The sequence below is a fragment of the Muntiacus reevesi genome, chromosome 8 (genome assembly GCF_963930625.1).
Source record: "Muntiacus reevesi chromosome 8, mMunRee1.1, whole genome shotgun sequence".
In the NCBI taxonomy this organism is placed as follows: domain Eukaryota; kingdom Metazoa; phylum Chordata; class Mammalia; order Artiodactyla; family Cervidae; genus Muntiacus; species Muntiacus reevesi.
Window position 1 is genome coordinate 72,874,915 of NC_089256.1, and position 13,994 is coordinate 72,888,908.

At 40.2% G+C, this 13,994-nt stretch overlaps 1 protein-coding gene across 2 annotated transcripts in view; it reads left to right on the forward strand.

Moving 5' to 3' along the window:
- The window catches only part of PLD1 (phospholipase D1), a 267,970-nt gene extending 254,603 nt beyond the window's left edge, over window positions 1-13,367 (forward strand). The window contains exon 27 of one of the 2 annotated variants that reach the window (XM_065943637.1): window positions 13,182-13,367. In XM_065943637.1, coding sequence (XP_065799709.1) covers window positions 13,182-13,211 — 30 coding nt within the window. In that variant the 3' untranslated portion in view covers window positions 13,212-13,367. The remainder of the gene's footprint in view (window positions 1-13,181) is intronic. The other variant, XM_065943636.1, reaches the window with a different exon arrangement.
- The last annotated feature ends 627 nt before the right edge of the window (window positions 13,368-13,994 follow it).

A 13,994-nucleotide genomic window follows, 5' to 3' on the forward strand; every position in this document is an offset into this window, starting at 1 on the left:
ATAACCCAAGGCATTTTTTAGGAAGTATTGAATCTTTTCTCTTGATGGCTAAACTCTGTGGTCCTGACCAAATGTTCCCATCTCTGCTAAACCACTGAAAATCATATTACAAAGAAATTAAAAGACATAAGCCTTCTATCTTCCCTATGAGAGATTTCATAATATCTTGAAAAGGAAATGTGATTTTAAGAGATGAGACTAGCATCATCTCAACTGCATTTAAAAAGATATTCCTAAAAGCTTTGGCACATCAAAGAAAACCATCAACAAAATGAAAAGGAAAATAGGAAGAAATATCTGCAAATCATATATCTGATAAGGAGTTAATATCCAAAATATATATAGAAATCATAAATTGCAAAAACAAAAAAAAAAAACCCTGATTTTAAAATGGGCAAAGGTTCTGAACAGACATTTTTCCTAAGAAGACATAGAGATGGTCAACAGGTTCATAAACAAATGCTCAACATCACTAATCACTAGAAAAATGCAAATCGAAACCACAGTGAGATATCACCTCAACCTATCAGAATGGCTATTATCACAAGACAAGAGATACCATATTTTGGTGAGGATGTGGAGAAAAAGGAACCCCGTGCACTCTTGGTGGGAATGTAGATTGGTACAGCCACTATGGAGAACCGTGTGGAGTTACTAAAAAATTAAAAATAGAACTACCATATGACCCACCAATTCCACTTCTCAGTATTTATCCAAAGAAAATGCAAACACTAATTTGAAAAGATGTATGCACCCTATGTGCATTACAGCATATTTTCAATAGTCAAGATTTGGATGCTTCTTGATGTTGAATGGATAAAAAGAGGTGGGACATGAATACAAGAAATACTATTAAGCAAGAAAGACAGAATTAAACCTTGCCATTTGCAATGACATGGATAATCCTTGAAGGCATTATGCTAAGTAAAAAAGTCAGTCAGAGAAAGACAAATAATGTTATGATCTCACTTATATATAGAATCTAAAAGCAAAAAAAAAAAAAAACAAAAAAAAAACAGCCTACTACCAAGGAAAAACCAAGGTCATAGAGAAAACAGATTGGTGGTTGTCAGAGGTGGGGAGAGGGCAAAATGGGCAAAGAACGTCAAAAGGTGCAAACTTCCAATTATAAAATAATTAAGTCACAGGGATGTAACATAGCAAGGTAACTATAGTTAATAATACTCTGTCTGTTAGTCACTCAGTCCTGTCCGACTCTTTATTATCCCATGGATATTACCCGCTAGGCTCCTCTGTCCATGGGATTCTCGAAGCAAGAATACTGGAGTGGGTTGCCATTTCCTACTCCAGGGGATCTTCCTGACCCAGGGATCAAACCTGAGTCTTCTGTGTTACAGGCAGATTCCTTATCATCTGAGTCACTAGGGAAGCTCTAGTAATAATACTATATTGCATATTTAAAAGTTGCTAAGAGAGTGGATCTTAAAAGTCTTCACCATAAGAAAAAAATTTTTATAACTAAATAGGGTGACCCATATTTACTAGATTTATTATGGTGATCATTTTACAATATGTACAAATATTTAATCATCATTCTATACACCTGAAATACAATGTTAAATGTCAATTATGCCTCAATTTTTAAAAAAGATATTAGTATGCACAAGAAAATTCTCCAGAAAATGTGCTAAAATGAAACCTTTAGGTAGTGAGGTTGTGGATGATTATTTGCTCCCTTTGTTCTCCACAGTGAGTAGATTTTACTTTCATGATCAGGAAGAAGATTAACCATTTCAGAAAGGAAAGTTGAAGGCTAAACCACATTCCTATGGGACTTATGGAATCAGCTAGGTTTTAATCTGCAGTTGGGTCCTTTTTAACAATTGCCTCAGTTATCTCTTTGGCCAACAGATCTTTCAGGACACACAACTGCCTGGGCCGTGTTTAAGAGAAATATGTTTTTTCAGCTACAAAAGAAAATTCCAAGTTGTCAGGGGGGCCAAGCTTACAAAAAGAAAGCTTTTGAGAAAGAAGCCATTTTCCCCACCCTTCATGCATTCCACCCCATGACCAGTACTGCGTTAATGACAGAACTCCTGTGTGCAAACGTGTGTGGGGAAGTTTCTACAATACAGGGTTGCATTGTACAAAGAGCCTGTGTTCTGGAGGCCCACGGCAGCTGTGTGCCCTCGGGTCAGCATGAACAAATTCCCCTGCAGAAAGAGAGCCCCCCTAGAGAGCTCAATGAAAGCTACTCAACTAGGAAAGCATGCAGTAAGAGCTGGAAGTTTAGAGATCTACAGAAGGTAGCTCTGGAAACCATTTAGAGTATTCAAAGCCTACCTTTAAGACCCCTCTCTAACTTAAATCTGGGTGGGGGGTTTGGGGGGGAGAAATTCTCCCACTGCATTTACCTACCTTTTCTTTCCCACCTCTCTTTCTTCCATCACTGATTCACAACTTCCTGTTGACAAGAGCTCCCTTGCCCTGTGGGTGATTTTTCCTTTGTTCTTGTTTTAGTTGCTAAATCCTGTCCAACGCTTTGGGAACCCTATGGACTATAGCTGCCAGCCTCCTCTGTCCATGGGGATTCTCCAGGCAAGAATACTGGAAGGGGTTGCCATTTCCTTCTCCAGGGGATCTCCCCGACCCAGGGGTCAAACCCACATCTCACGCATTGCAGGCAGATTCTTTACCACTGAGCCACTTGGAATGTCTGATTTCCTCTTGCTGACCTCTAAGAGTCGAGGAAAGGGTAGCTCAGTGGTTAAGACTCCATGCTTCCAATGCAGGGAGCTTGGGTTCAATCCCTAGTTGTGGAACTAATCCTATATACTGCATGGTCAAAAAAAAAAAAAAGAGTCAAGGAGAGAGAATTAGAAAGAAAATCAGGGACCTAAGCTATGTGCTATCTTTGCTGCGTACAAAGAGACAGAACAGGTTAATTCTATGACTGCCATGGACAGTGTGACTGTCAGGAATCTACAGGAAGAGGGCTAGGAGGTTATATCACCAGCTCACCAATGGGAGAGTCTGGAAAACACTCCAAAGTTCAGAGCTCTGAATTCTTCTCCTATCTGACTGTTGAATCTTATCAACCTCCTACGACCCAGATTCTCTGGTGATCAGGGCTGGAAGCAGCATTAGAGATCATGTTACCTAGGGATTGCCGCCTCAAATGCCTGCAGAGGTCTGGAAAGTGACAAGAATGAGTGATGAGCGCTGGGTAAGAGGGTCACAAGGAATGGTGGGGGCTGAGGCAAACCGGAAACAGAGGCATTTACGAAAACACTGTGTGGGCCAAAGAAAACAGGGCTGCTAGCCAACATCGTCATGCAGGCTGCTCATGTGTGACATATGGCTCCAAACTAATCCAAACTAATTTTGTGTATGAAGAAATAAAGGTTCCGAGAGGTGAAGTGACTCACTCTGGGTCACACAGCCTCGCAGCGTGGAGCCGGTCCTGACAGCCCAGCCTGAACTCTGTGCCAGGGCTCTCCCCACCCCACCATACAACCCCCTAACCTGCCCGTGGCCGAAGCTGGATCACCCAACGGTGTATCTCCCTCCTCCGTGGAAGCTGATATCAGGCATTTTAGCGAGACTCCGGGACCTTTTCCCTACAACTCCACATTCCCGCTTTACCTAAGAGGTCACACCAGTTGCAAGTGCCACCATCAGCTATAGCTTTCCCACACCCTGAGTTTCTTCCTCTCACGGCATGCGAAGTGTTTTCTTCTGTTGACTTTCCCTCTGGGTACAATTTGAGAACTGGTTGCTCCTCATTCCAAGGCTTCAGGCAACAAAACTACAGTTTAGGTCTGAAACTTCTGAGTGAGATACTCTGAGCATCGGTGCAAGTTTTGCTGGAAGTTGACTTTAAATTTGTCGTTAAAATGTTGGGGAAATTAATTACTAGTTGTAAAGCACTCTGAAAATTAGGGATGAAAGGATCCATGGATCTACAAAATATTATTATAATTAATGAATGCCTATCAATAAACTGTGATTAAGAATAATGGGCGTTCTTCACAGGTTATCAAGCTGAGGCATCTTTCTCACGGGTACTTGTAGTACCATCTGTTTTGCCAGAAATACTCTCTTTGTAATTTGCTCATGAGAGTGTTGTTTCAGTGTAAAAAGGTACATTTTGTGCTTTGAAGAGAATATTACTGATATTTTTATACACCATGAGTTAGCAACAATGGATACTACCCTTTATTTCCATTTATAATTACTGTTGGGAAACTTTTTCAAATATCCTTAAGTTTTGTTTCAAGGAGAATCTTGTCAGATATTATATATGTTTAGGTTTCCTCCCCCAACTGCTCCTCCATCTAAGAACTCAGTGTCTTTTTGGCTTTTCAAATCAGAGAGATTCTTTTTGGTTTTAATTTATTCATTTTTAATTGAAGGATAATTGTTTTACAATATTGAATTGGTTTCTGCCATACATCAACATGAATCAGCCATAGGGTATAAATAGCAAATACCATGTAGAGCTCAGGGTCTACACATAGCAAATGCTCAATAAACATTTGATGAGTGAGTGAATGAGTGAGTGACAGGCAGGCCATGGTTGCCTGAGTCGTTTTTGGGAGTTTGGATGATGCTAGCACTCAGAGTTGTGAGGCTATGTTAGTTCTGTGGGTAAATGGACAGACTGTCTCCTGGCTGGAACCCTTCATATCTGAAGCTTGGTTTGGATTTCCAGTCCATCGATCAAGCCCATTTAGTGACTGGTAGTGGTTTTCCTGCTCAGTAGTGATAAAGACTGGCTTCATTACTTCATTTGTTTGTGGATCATTTATAAAAATTCCAAAGTTATGGGGCTTGGAACAGAACAAAGCAATTGCAGTGATTCCCCTGAGTCTCACAAACCACACAGGTCCTGCTTTGAAACAGACATACTTAGGTTCAAATTCTAGACAATAATAATGGCAAATATTTAAGCAGTGATTACATTATGCTTAGTACTATGCTAAGCACTTTGCATGGATTATCTCATTTATTTCTCATGATTACCGTAATGAAGACAGTACTATAATTATGCCCATATTAAGTTGAGAAATAAGAGGCAGAGAAGTAAAGTAATTTATCCTAAACAACACTGGTAACGAGCAGAGCTAGGATCTGGGCTCAGATCTATCTGATTCTAGGGTCTGACCTCTTAATTCCCATAACTGCCTCTCATCAATCACAGTTTTGCCACTTATTACCTCTGTAACCTTAAAGGAGTCCTTTGACTTCTCTAAGACTTGGCTATCTCATTTTTTAAATGAATATTGTCACAGCCACTTTTCAAAGTGTGTACCTGAGCATCAGTCTCTTCTTTATTCCTCTCTCTCAATCTAATAATAAGGTTCAAAGAAAGCTGTTCTTTTCTCATAGTGCTTACTTGTGACCCCACTGATAAGCAAAAAGGTGAGCCCATGACCCCAAAAGACTCAGTCTGGGTGGTCTATCTCTTTGGCCATAGTTGTTTTGTCAGGGGGTAGACACTGGACTCTGGTCAGGTCAGTTGAGCCTCTTTCTGGGATATTTTTTACCTGGCACCAGAGAAGGTGAGCTTCAGCCCCTTGGTGGTGATAAAACAGAGAGATGGGAGCCTGACTCTGCTTCAGGCTCCCATCTGCAATGCTGCAAAAGGAGAAAGCATATCAGACAGAGTGAAGCCAATGTAAAGACTGAAGCGGAAGGGATTAGATGGAGGAAAAAAGCCCAGGTTTAAACACACCCAAGTCCTAGCAGCTCCTCTGCCATTTCTCCAGCATAGTTACAGAACCAATAAGTCCTCATTTATGCCTAAGCTAATTTGAGTTATGTTTTCAGTTACTGACACTAAAATAAAGAGAACCCTGTCAAGTACAACATTGCATTGGATATACATAAGCCTAAATGAGCCCATGTAGAGAAACCCATTTATGAATTTAGACATACCATTTTAAACATACCATTAGTGGGCTTACAAGGAAGCTTGGGTAAGTTGTATCAGTACTGGGAATGGCGTCTCCTGGAGTTCACAGTACATAACATTTGCACTCTGGTGCCATAGATATGATCATTACATCACCCAAAACTTGATACCTGGCCCATCTCCATCCAGTGCAAACTTATTGCTAATTACAAGCCTTCGGCTTTTACCAGCAGTTCTATTTTGCTAAAGAGCTAGCGCCAAGTATCAGAGAGAAAATTAAACATAAGCAAAATTCTCAAAAGCAGAAATGACAGAAAGGATGGAATTAGAAGAAAAAGACAATAAAAGAGTTGTTGGAAATATGCTCTATGTGCTCGAGAATGTAAAGAAAAATGTGAATACAATGATAACAGGAATAAAAGAAATTTTAAAAGACCAAGTTGGAGCAACTAGAGATGAAAAACGCAATATTTTAAATAAAAATACACTGGGTAGAATTAGATGCAGATTAGGTATTATAAAATAAAATATTGGTGAACATGAAGAACTAAAGATAAATTATCCAAAATAAGCCACAGAGAAAAAGATTTTTTGAAAAAGACCAGAGACTTTTGAAAAAATGTCAAGCAGCCTAGCTTATGGTAACTGGAGTTCTAGGAGGAAAGGAGAGCATGAAAACATAACATATTTAAGGAAATAATGATTGAAAATCTCTAAAATTTAATAAAAGTGGTGACTTTTAGATGTGAGGATCTCAACAAACTTCAAATAAAATAAACAGAAAGAAAATAACAGTGAAAAAGTGCAGCCAAATAAAAACAGCGGGATATAGGAACACATTTCTTGTCAGAAACTGAGCCAAAGACAATGGAGGGACACCTTTAAAGCATGGAAAGGAAACACAATAGTCAACCTAGAATTTTATATTCACTGAAAATGTCTTTCAAAAACAACGGCAAATGCAACATTTTTCAGAGAAACAAAAGCCAGCAGACCCCCACCATGAGAAATGTTAAAGGAAGTTCTTCAAGGAGACTGGTAGGAAGGTGGAAATTTGGCATAACAAAGGAACAGAGCACACTGGAAATGGAAAATAAGTGGGCCATATTAAAAGCATTTCAATTTTTCATTTTTTAATTCTAAAATTTTTACCACATGTAAAGTTAAAATGAAAGACATCAAAAAGCAGGTGAAAAATTTTGTACCATACATAAAGTTGAAGACAGATTATAGTAAACTAAATATGTATAATATAAATCCTAGAGCAATTGATAAAAATAAAGAATAAAAATTGCAATAAAAAACTAAAGAAGTACTGATAATAAACCAATTGTGAAGCTAAAATGGGAACATAAAACAAGTAAAATAAACAAGTAGACAAAGAAAGGAAACAAAGAACATATGGGGAAAATAGAAAATAAAGAGCAATATGGTGATTTTTAAATTGAACTATATCAATTACAGGTGGCAAAAACACACAGAAGAACTGTACAAAAAAAATCTTCATGACCCAGATGATAGTGATGGTGTGATCATTCACCTAGAGCCAGACATCCTGGAATGTGAAGTCAAGTGGGCCTTAGGAAGTATCACTACAAACAAAGCTAGTGGAGGTGATGAAATTCCAGTTGAACTATTTCAAATCCTAAAAGATGATGCTGTGAAAGTGCTGCACTCAATATGCCAGCAAATTTGGAAAACTCAGCAGTGGCCACAGGACGGGCAAAGGTCGATTTTCATTCCAATCCCAAAGAAAGGCAATGCCAAAGAAAGAATGTTCAAACTACCGCACAGTTGCACTATCTCACATGCTAGTAATGTAATGCTCAAAATTCTCCAAACCAGGCTTCAACAATACATGAACCATGAACTTCCAGATGTTCAAGCTGGTTTTAGAAAAGGCAGAGAAACCAGAGATCAAATTGCTAACATCTGTTGGATCCTCAAAAAAGCAAGAGAGTTCCAGAAACATCTACTTCTGCTTTATTGACTATGCCAAAGTCTTTTGCTGTGTGGATCACAACAAACTGTGGAAAATTCTGAAAGAGATGGGCATACCAGACCACCTGACCTGTCTCTTGAGAAACGTATGTGCAGATCAGAAAGCAACAGTTAGAACTGGACATGGAACAACAGACTGGTTCCAGATCAGGAAAGGAGTATGTCAAGGCTTTATTTGTCACCCTGCTTATTTAACTTACATGCAGAGTACATCAAGAGAAATGCTGGGCTGGAGGAAGCACAAGTTGGAATCAAGATTGTCAGGAGAAATAACCTCAGATATGCAGATGACACCACCCTTATGGCAGAAAGTGAAGAAGAACTAAAGAGCCTCTTGATGAAAGTGAAAGAAGAGAGTGAAAAAGTTGGCTTAAAGCTCAACATTCAGAAAACTAAGATCATGGCATCCGATCCCATCACATCATGGCAAATAGATGGGGAAACACACTAACAGTGGCTGACTTTACTTTTTGGGGCTCCAAAATCACTGCAGATGGTGACTGCAGTCATGAAATTAAAAGATGCTTACTCCTTGGAACAGAAGTTATGACCAACCTAGACAGCATATTAAAAAGCAGAGACATTACTTTGCCAACAAATGTCCGTCTAGTTAAGGCTATGGTTTTTCCAGTAGTCATGTATAGATGTGAGAGTTGGACTATAAAGAAAGCTGAGTGCCAAAGAATTGATGCTTTTGAATTATGGTGTTGGAGAAGACTCTTGAGAGTCCCTTGGACTGCAAGGAGATCCAGCCAGTCCATCCTAAAGGAGATCAGTCCTGTGTGTTCCTTAGAAGGACTGATGTTGAAGCTTAAACTCCAATACTTTGGCTGCCTGATGCGAAGAGCTGACTCTTTGGAAAAGTCTCTGATGCTGGGAAAGATTGAAGTCAGGAGGAGAAGAGGATGACAGAGGATGAGATGTCTGGATGGCATCTCCGACTCAATGGACATAAGTTTGGGTAAACTCCAGGAGTTGGTGATGGACAGGGAGGCCTGGTGTGCTGCAGCCCACGGGGTTGCAAAGAGTCGGACACAACTCAGTGACTGAACTGAACTTAACTAATATCACTTGAGATGGTTAGATAGCATCACTGACTCAATGGACCTGAATTTGAGCAAACTCCAGGACAGTGGAGGACAGAGGAGCCTGGCATGCTGTAGTCCATGGAGTCACAAAGAGTTGGATAACACTTAGAGATGGAACAACAATGACAACAATAATATCAGTATATCAGATATAGTCTAAACATTCCATTTAAAAGACAGAGATTATCAACTTGGAAAGAAAAATAAGAACAACTCTATATTATCTATAAGAAGCATCCTTTAACTAAAACAACACAGCTAGACTGAAGGAAGAGGGTAACAAAACGTAGCTTTGCAAACACTAATAAAAGGAAAACTAGAGTGATAATATTAATATCAAACAAAGTAGACTTCAGAACAGGATATATTACTGAAGATGAAAAGGAGCATTAACTAGATAGAGATTAATTCATTAAGATATCATGACAACCCTTAACTTATACACACCTAATAACAGAACTCCAAAATACCTGAAACAAAAAATGAAGGGACTGAAAAAGAAACAAATACTCAATTATATTTGGAAACTTCAATATGCCTCCTTTGGGAACTGATAGAACAAGTTGGCAAAAATCAGTAAGTACAGAGAAGAGTTGAACAGCACAATTGTCTCCCTTGACATAATTGAGTTGACTTTTGGAATCAGACTCTAATGATAGAATTCTGAAATTGGTTTACTCACTAGCCAGATGACTAGTGGTAGGTATTGATAGTTCCTGAAATGCCATAACAAAACAATTGCTAAAGCTTTCACCTTTAGAAAGTAGGGATGACATAAATGGGGAAGGGTACACGCTAGCTTGGAAAATGTCTCTGACATTTCAAGGGTAGGAGGGGAAATAACTCTAAAGACTGTGAAATGGGGTGGTCAATTTAAAGCAAAGTGTGAGACCTGGACAGCATATAAAGAGATCCTTATTTCTTTCTCCAGAGGTGTGGCAGGAGCTGAATGCCAGGCACAATAATTAATTGTAAAAGAGGTAGAATTTAGGGAAGCTGAATTCTCAGGTAGGCAAGTCTATGTCAAAGTTAGAACCACTCTGTTTGCAAACTGAGTCAGCACATGCCTCAGCATCTTATACAAAACCCTTCCCAAATTCAAGTGCTTTCAAGAACTGGCCTGTAACACAAATCCTGAGATGGGCCCGGCCAAGGCTGTAGTGGACAAGTGACCATGACTACACTAAGTCCAAGAAGTCTACAGTTTTCCCCTGAGAACCCAGCCCTATTACCTCCCTCAGTCAAGCAGCCAAGGGTTTGCCCTGTGGTCAGGGAGGAACAAACGCTTGGAGCAACTCCTCTCAGTTGACCTCACATCCCTAAGTGGTGTCATTTGAGAGGACAGGTGATCTTCTGAATGCAGTTCATTTCTTTCTAGGAGCGTGCTTCTAGACATAGCAGGGTAGCTGCAGGCAATTTCTGTTGCATACTCAGGGTTGAACTTCAGAGAGGGGAGAAGCAAAATTATTTCCCTGGAGGAAAATTCAAACTTACTAGAGAAAAAGTCATAGGAGTTCCCATATGTATGGGTCTAGAAACATCTTGCTAGCATTGGTCAGTTCAGCAGAAATTCCTTTTTCTTATGATTGGAGGGGGTTAGTGCAATAAGGAGATTCTATTACCTAAAGCTGTTCAGAAGGTCACTTAATGTATTTCAGAGTTCCCATTTTATTGCAGCACTTGCAAACCATACTCCAGTTACTTAAGTCTCCTATATTTTCTTTCAAATCACCAATAAACAGTTGGGCTGGTCTCATCTCTTCTAAGAAAAGAAGGAGAAAAAGCTAGCAAGAAGACAGACATATAGACATAAAGAAAGACAACCAACATCTACAAGAACTACAAATCCTCTCTAATCACACAAACCAGTTTGCCAGGTGGCTCTGGAGCCAGCTCCACTTGCCAGGTTACATTCACACACTTTTGTTGGATTGCATCACCTGTTTCAGATGCTCTGGCCTTGTGAGATCCTCTCCCACAGGGAGGCATTCTGTGATGAGAATAACATGAGCAGTAGTAGCTAAGCAAGGTGACTCAGTTTTTGGATTGCTGCATGTTGAACCGTCAAGCCCTGTCACTTGAGGCGAGTGGCTGAGCCCTCAGAACAGACAGAACAAGCCCCTGTGGCAGGGTTGGTACACGGGTCGGGCTGCCCTGGCTTCAGACAGGTCTTCCAGCCACAAACCTGCTTCTTTAGGTAGCTCTCCTGGCTGTGAAACTATGCTTTTTATTTTTGCATTTGGCCATTTGTATGATTTTTATTCATTCTGCCTTAGCTTCTATTAGTCCCTGATTAACCCCCTCTCCCTGCCCTGCCCTTGCCTCTCTCCCCGCCAACTCTCCCTGCATAATGATGTGTTTTCCAAGCCCACGCCCCTCTGGCCTATTAGGACTGCCCGCTAGATTTTTAAGGAGGTCTCATTTTCTTACATGGCATTCAAGGCCTTTTACAAGCACAACCAGTTAGGTTCCCACTCTCCTCTCCCACCTAATCTCACCCCTAATTTGGCAAGGCTGCAATAGATGTTAGAAGCCCAAGTCAGAACATCTTCTTAACCAAGTAAAAGAAAAATTGTGAGTCTATTGGCAGAGAATATTTTCAATCTGTATGATATTGGAACAGTCTAGGTCTTATGGTATAATTTCTCCTTCCCATCTCTTGCCTGCCTCTGTGTCACTGTTATTTCTGCCTAGAAGCACTTTTGACTTTCTCAGTTTCCCAACTCTCATTTCCCAGCTTATTGCTAGTCCATGTGTCTGTCCAGTCCTAGGTTAAATTCACTCCCTCCATTTCACAGTTTAAATTAATTTCTCTCCTTTCTGTGCCCTCTGCTGCTGCTGCTGCTAAGTCACTTCAGTCGTGTCCGACTCTTCACGACCCCATGGACTGCAGCCTTCCAGGCTGCCCCGTCCATGGGATTCTCCAGGCAAGAGTAATGGAGTGGGTTGCCATTGCCTTCTCCTCTGTGCCCTCTAGCCATTTAAAAATCCTTTCCATATTTTCTCTTTATTAAAGAAGAATGTGTGTGTTTTATTCACATTTATGTTCCCCTTTAGCATCTAGTTATAAAAAACCTTCCTTGAGCTTCTGGTTATGTAACCAGCTCTCTCATTACCTCATCTGGATCTCACAACAAACTTCTCATACATTATTACCATTTTTCCACTGAGGAAATTGCATCTCATAGTGGTTAAGCAACGCATCCAGATTCTCACAGTTCATAAGCCGTGGGTCTGGGTTCCAAACCGAGTTATCTGTGGCATCGGAGCACTGCACACACAGGAAGTGTTCAAAACACAGTCTTTTCAAAAGCTGAATTGACTCAGGTGCAGCAAGAGATAAGGAAACCACTCTTCAAAAGAAGCTAACACTGTAGAGATTAGCGACCCTCAATATTTTTTCTTCATAACAAGGGAGATACCAAATAATTGATTAGATTTCAAAGATCATTGTGGATGAAGTATGAAGGAAATAAATGCGAGCAGAATAAAAAATCAAAACAAAAGGACCACAAAAACTCTCTTTTCAAAATATACTTCCTCTCTCCTTTATCAGAGATGAACGTGTTCCTTTTTGCTGCTGGCTGAGTAGTTGCTTGGACATCCTGAAATATAAAACACCGAGATAGCAACGCCTGCTCTTTGAAGAGATGTCAGCAGAATGCGGGCCATGGGGGCCTGCTGAGGTCACTGGGCTCACTCCCGAGGCCACTCAGTCACCCTCCATGCCACTGACCCACCCCCAGTGAAAGGTATCACCTTGACACAAAGTGAAGGTCAACAGATGAATTCACCAGGGATGACCATGAAACAAAAGTGACACCCCTCCATTGGACGTACGCTGAAAAGAAGGCTGATTGTGAAAACACAGCGAGCTTAAGCATTCTTGGAAAATGTTCTTGATCTCCTCTTGGTGCAGGAAAGGGCCCAGCCTGGTTTCATAAGCAGGGACCGACATGAGGAGTGGTATCATAATTATTACTGCCATGAATATTAATGTATGGATCCCACTTCTATCAACCTATCTTGATGACTTTATAATGGGTTCCTTGCAGGTCTGACTTGTCTCAGGCTTCCAGAATAAAATTGCTTCATCAAATTTGGACTTTCTTGATGAGATGCCTCTGGCTTCACCACGTGATCAGTTTTCATAGAGTTGAAAGCCGGCTGCTATTCCATTTTAATTTCTTTTTCCTTTCTCCTCTTGCCCTCAGGGATTTTGGATAAAAGAGTTTATTAGCTGAGTTCACTGGCTTGTCTCCCCAAAGCCTGAAACTATACTTCAAACTCAGCCAAGGTCCTTCCTTTGAGAGTGTGCCAGCTACGGAAGACAGACAAGCAGGTGCAAACTGTTTGTTCCAGTCAGCCTTCCTGCTCGAGAACATCCCGCCGGGCCGGCAAGACACACTCACGACAGAAAGTACTAGCAGTGCCCATCCTTTTAGTCCATACACAATTCCACAGTCCGGTTTCCACAAACCTAAGATCCGAAAGGCTCTGAAAAACAAGTTTTTGCTTTGTTTACAAATCTTTAGCAATCTCACTTGGTAAAACCTGACTGACATGAATGGGAATAAAGCTATTTATAATCTTTATTTCATTTAATATGAATATTGACACATTGTGCTGCAAAAAAATAATGTATTTAATTATAAGATATTCCCTGCATGTGCGTCTGTGTATGTGTCTGAAATAACTCTAAATGTCAAAGCATGTATAACCCCAGAGATTGTAGATAAGGAATTGTATACCCATCGTATAAAAACACAATAAAAATCCCTGTTTAATAATGAAGGAAAGGAAAAAAAAAAATAATGAAGGAAAGCTTTGATCCCATCTTGACATTCATGAATTTCTATGTGTCTCTCTTACTGAGTTGGAACTTCCTTGTTGGCCTAACAAAAGTTACTTTACTGTCACAGAAACAGTCTTAGACTGTGAGCTGGGAGAGCTAAAAGAAATTATTTACCCTCTCTGAACCTCAGTTTCTCATCTGTAAAATGAGGATGAAAATTCCAGTTTTCTAA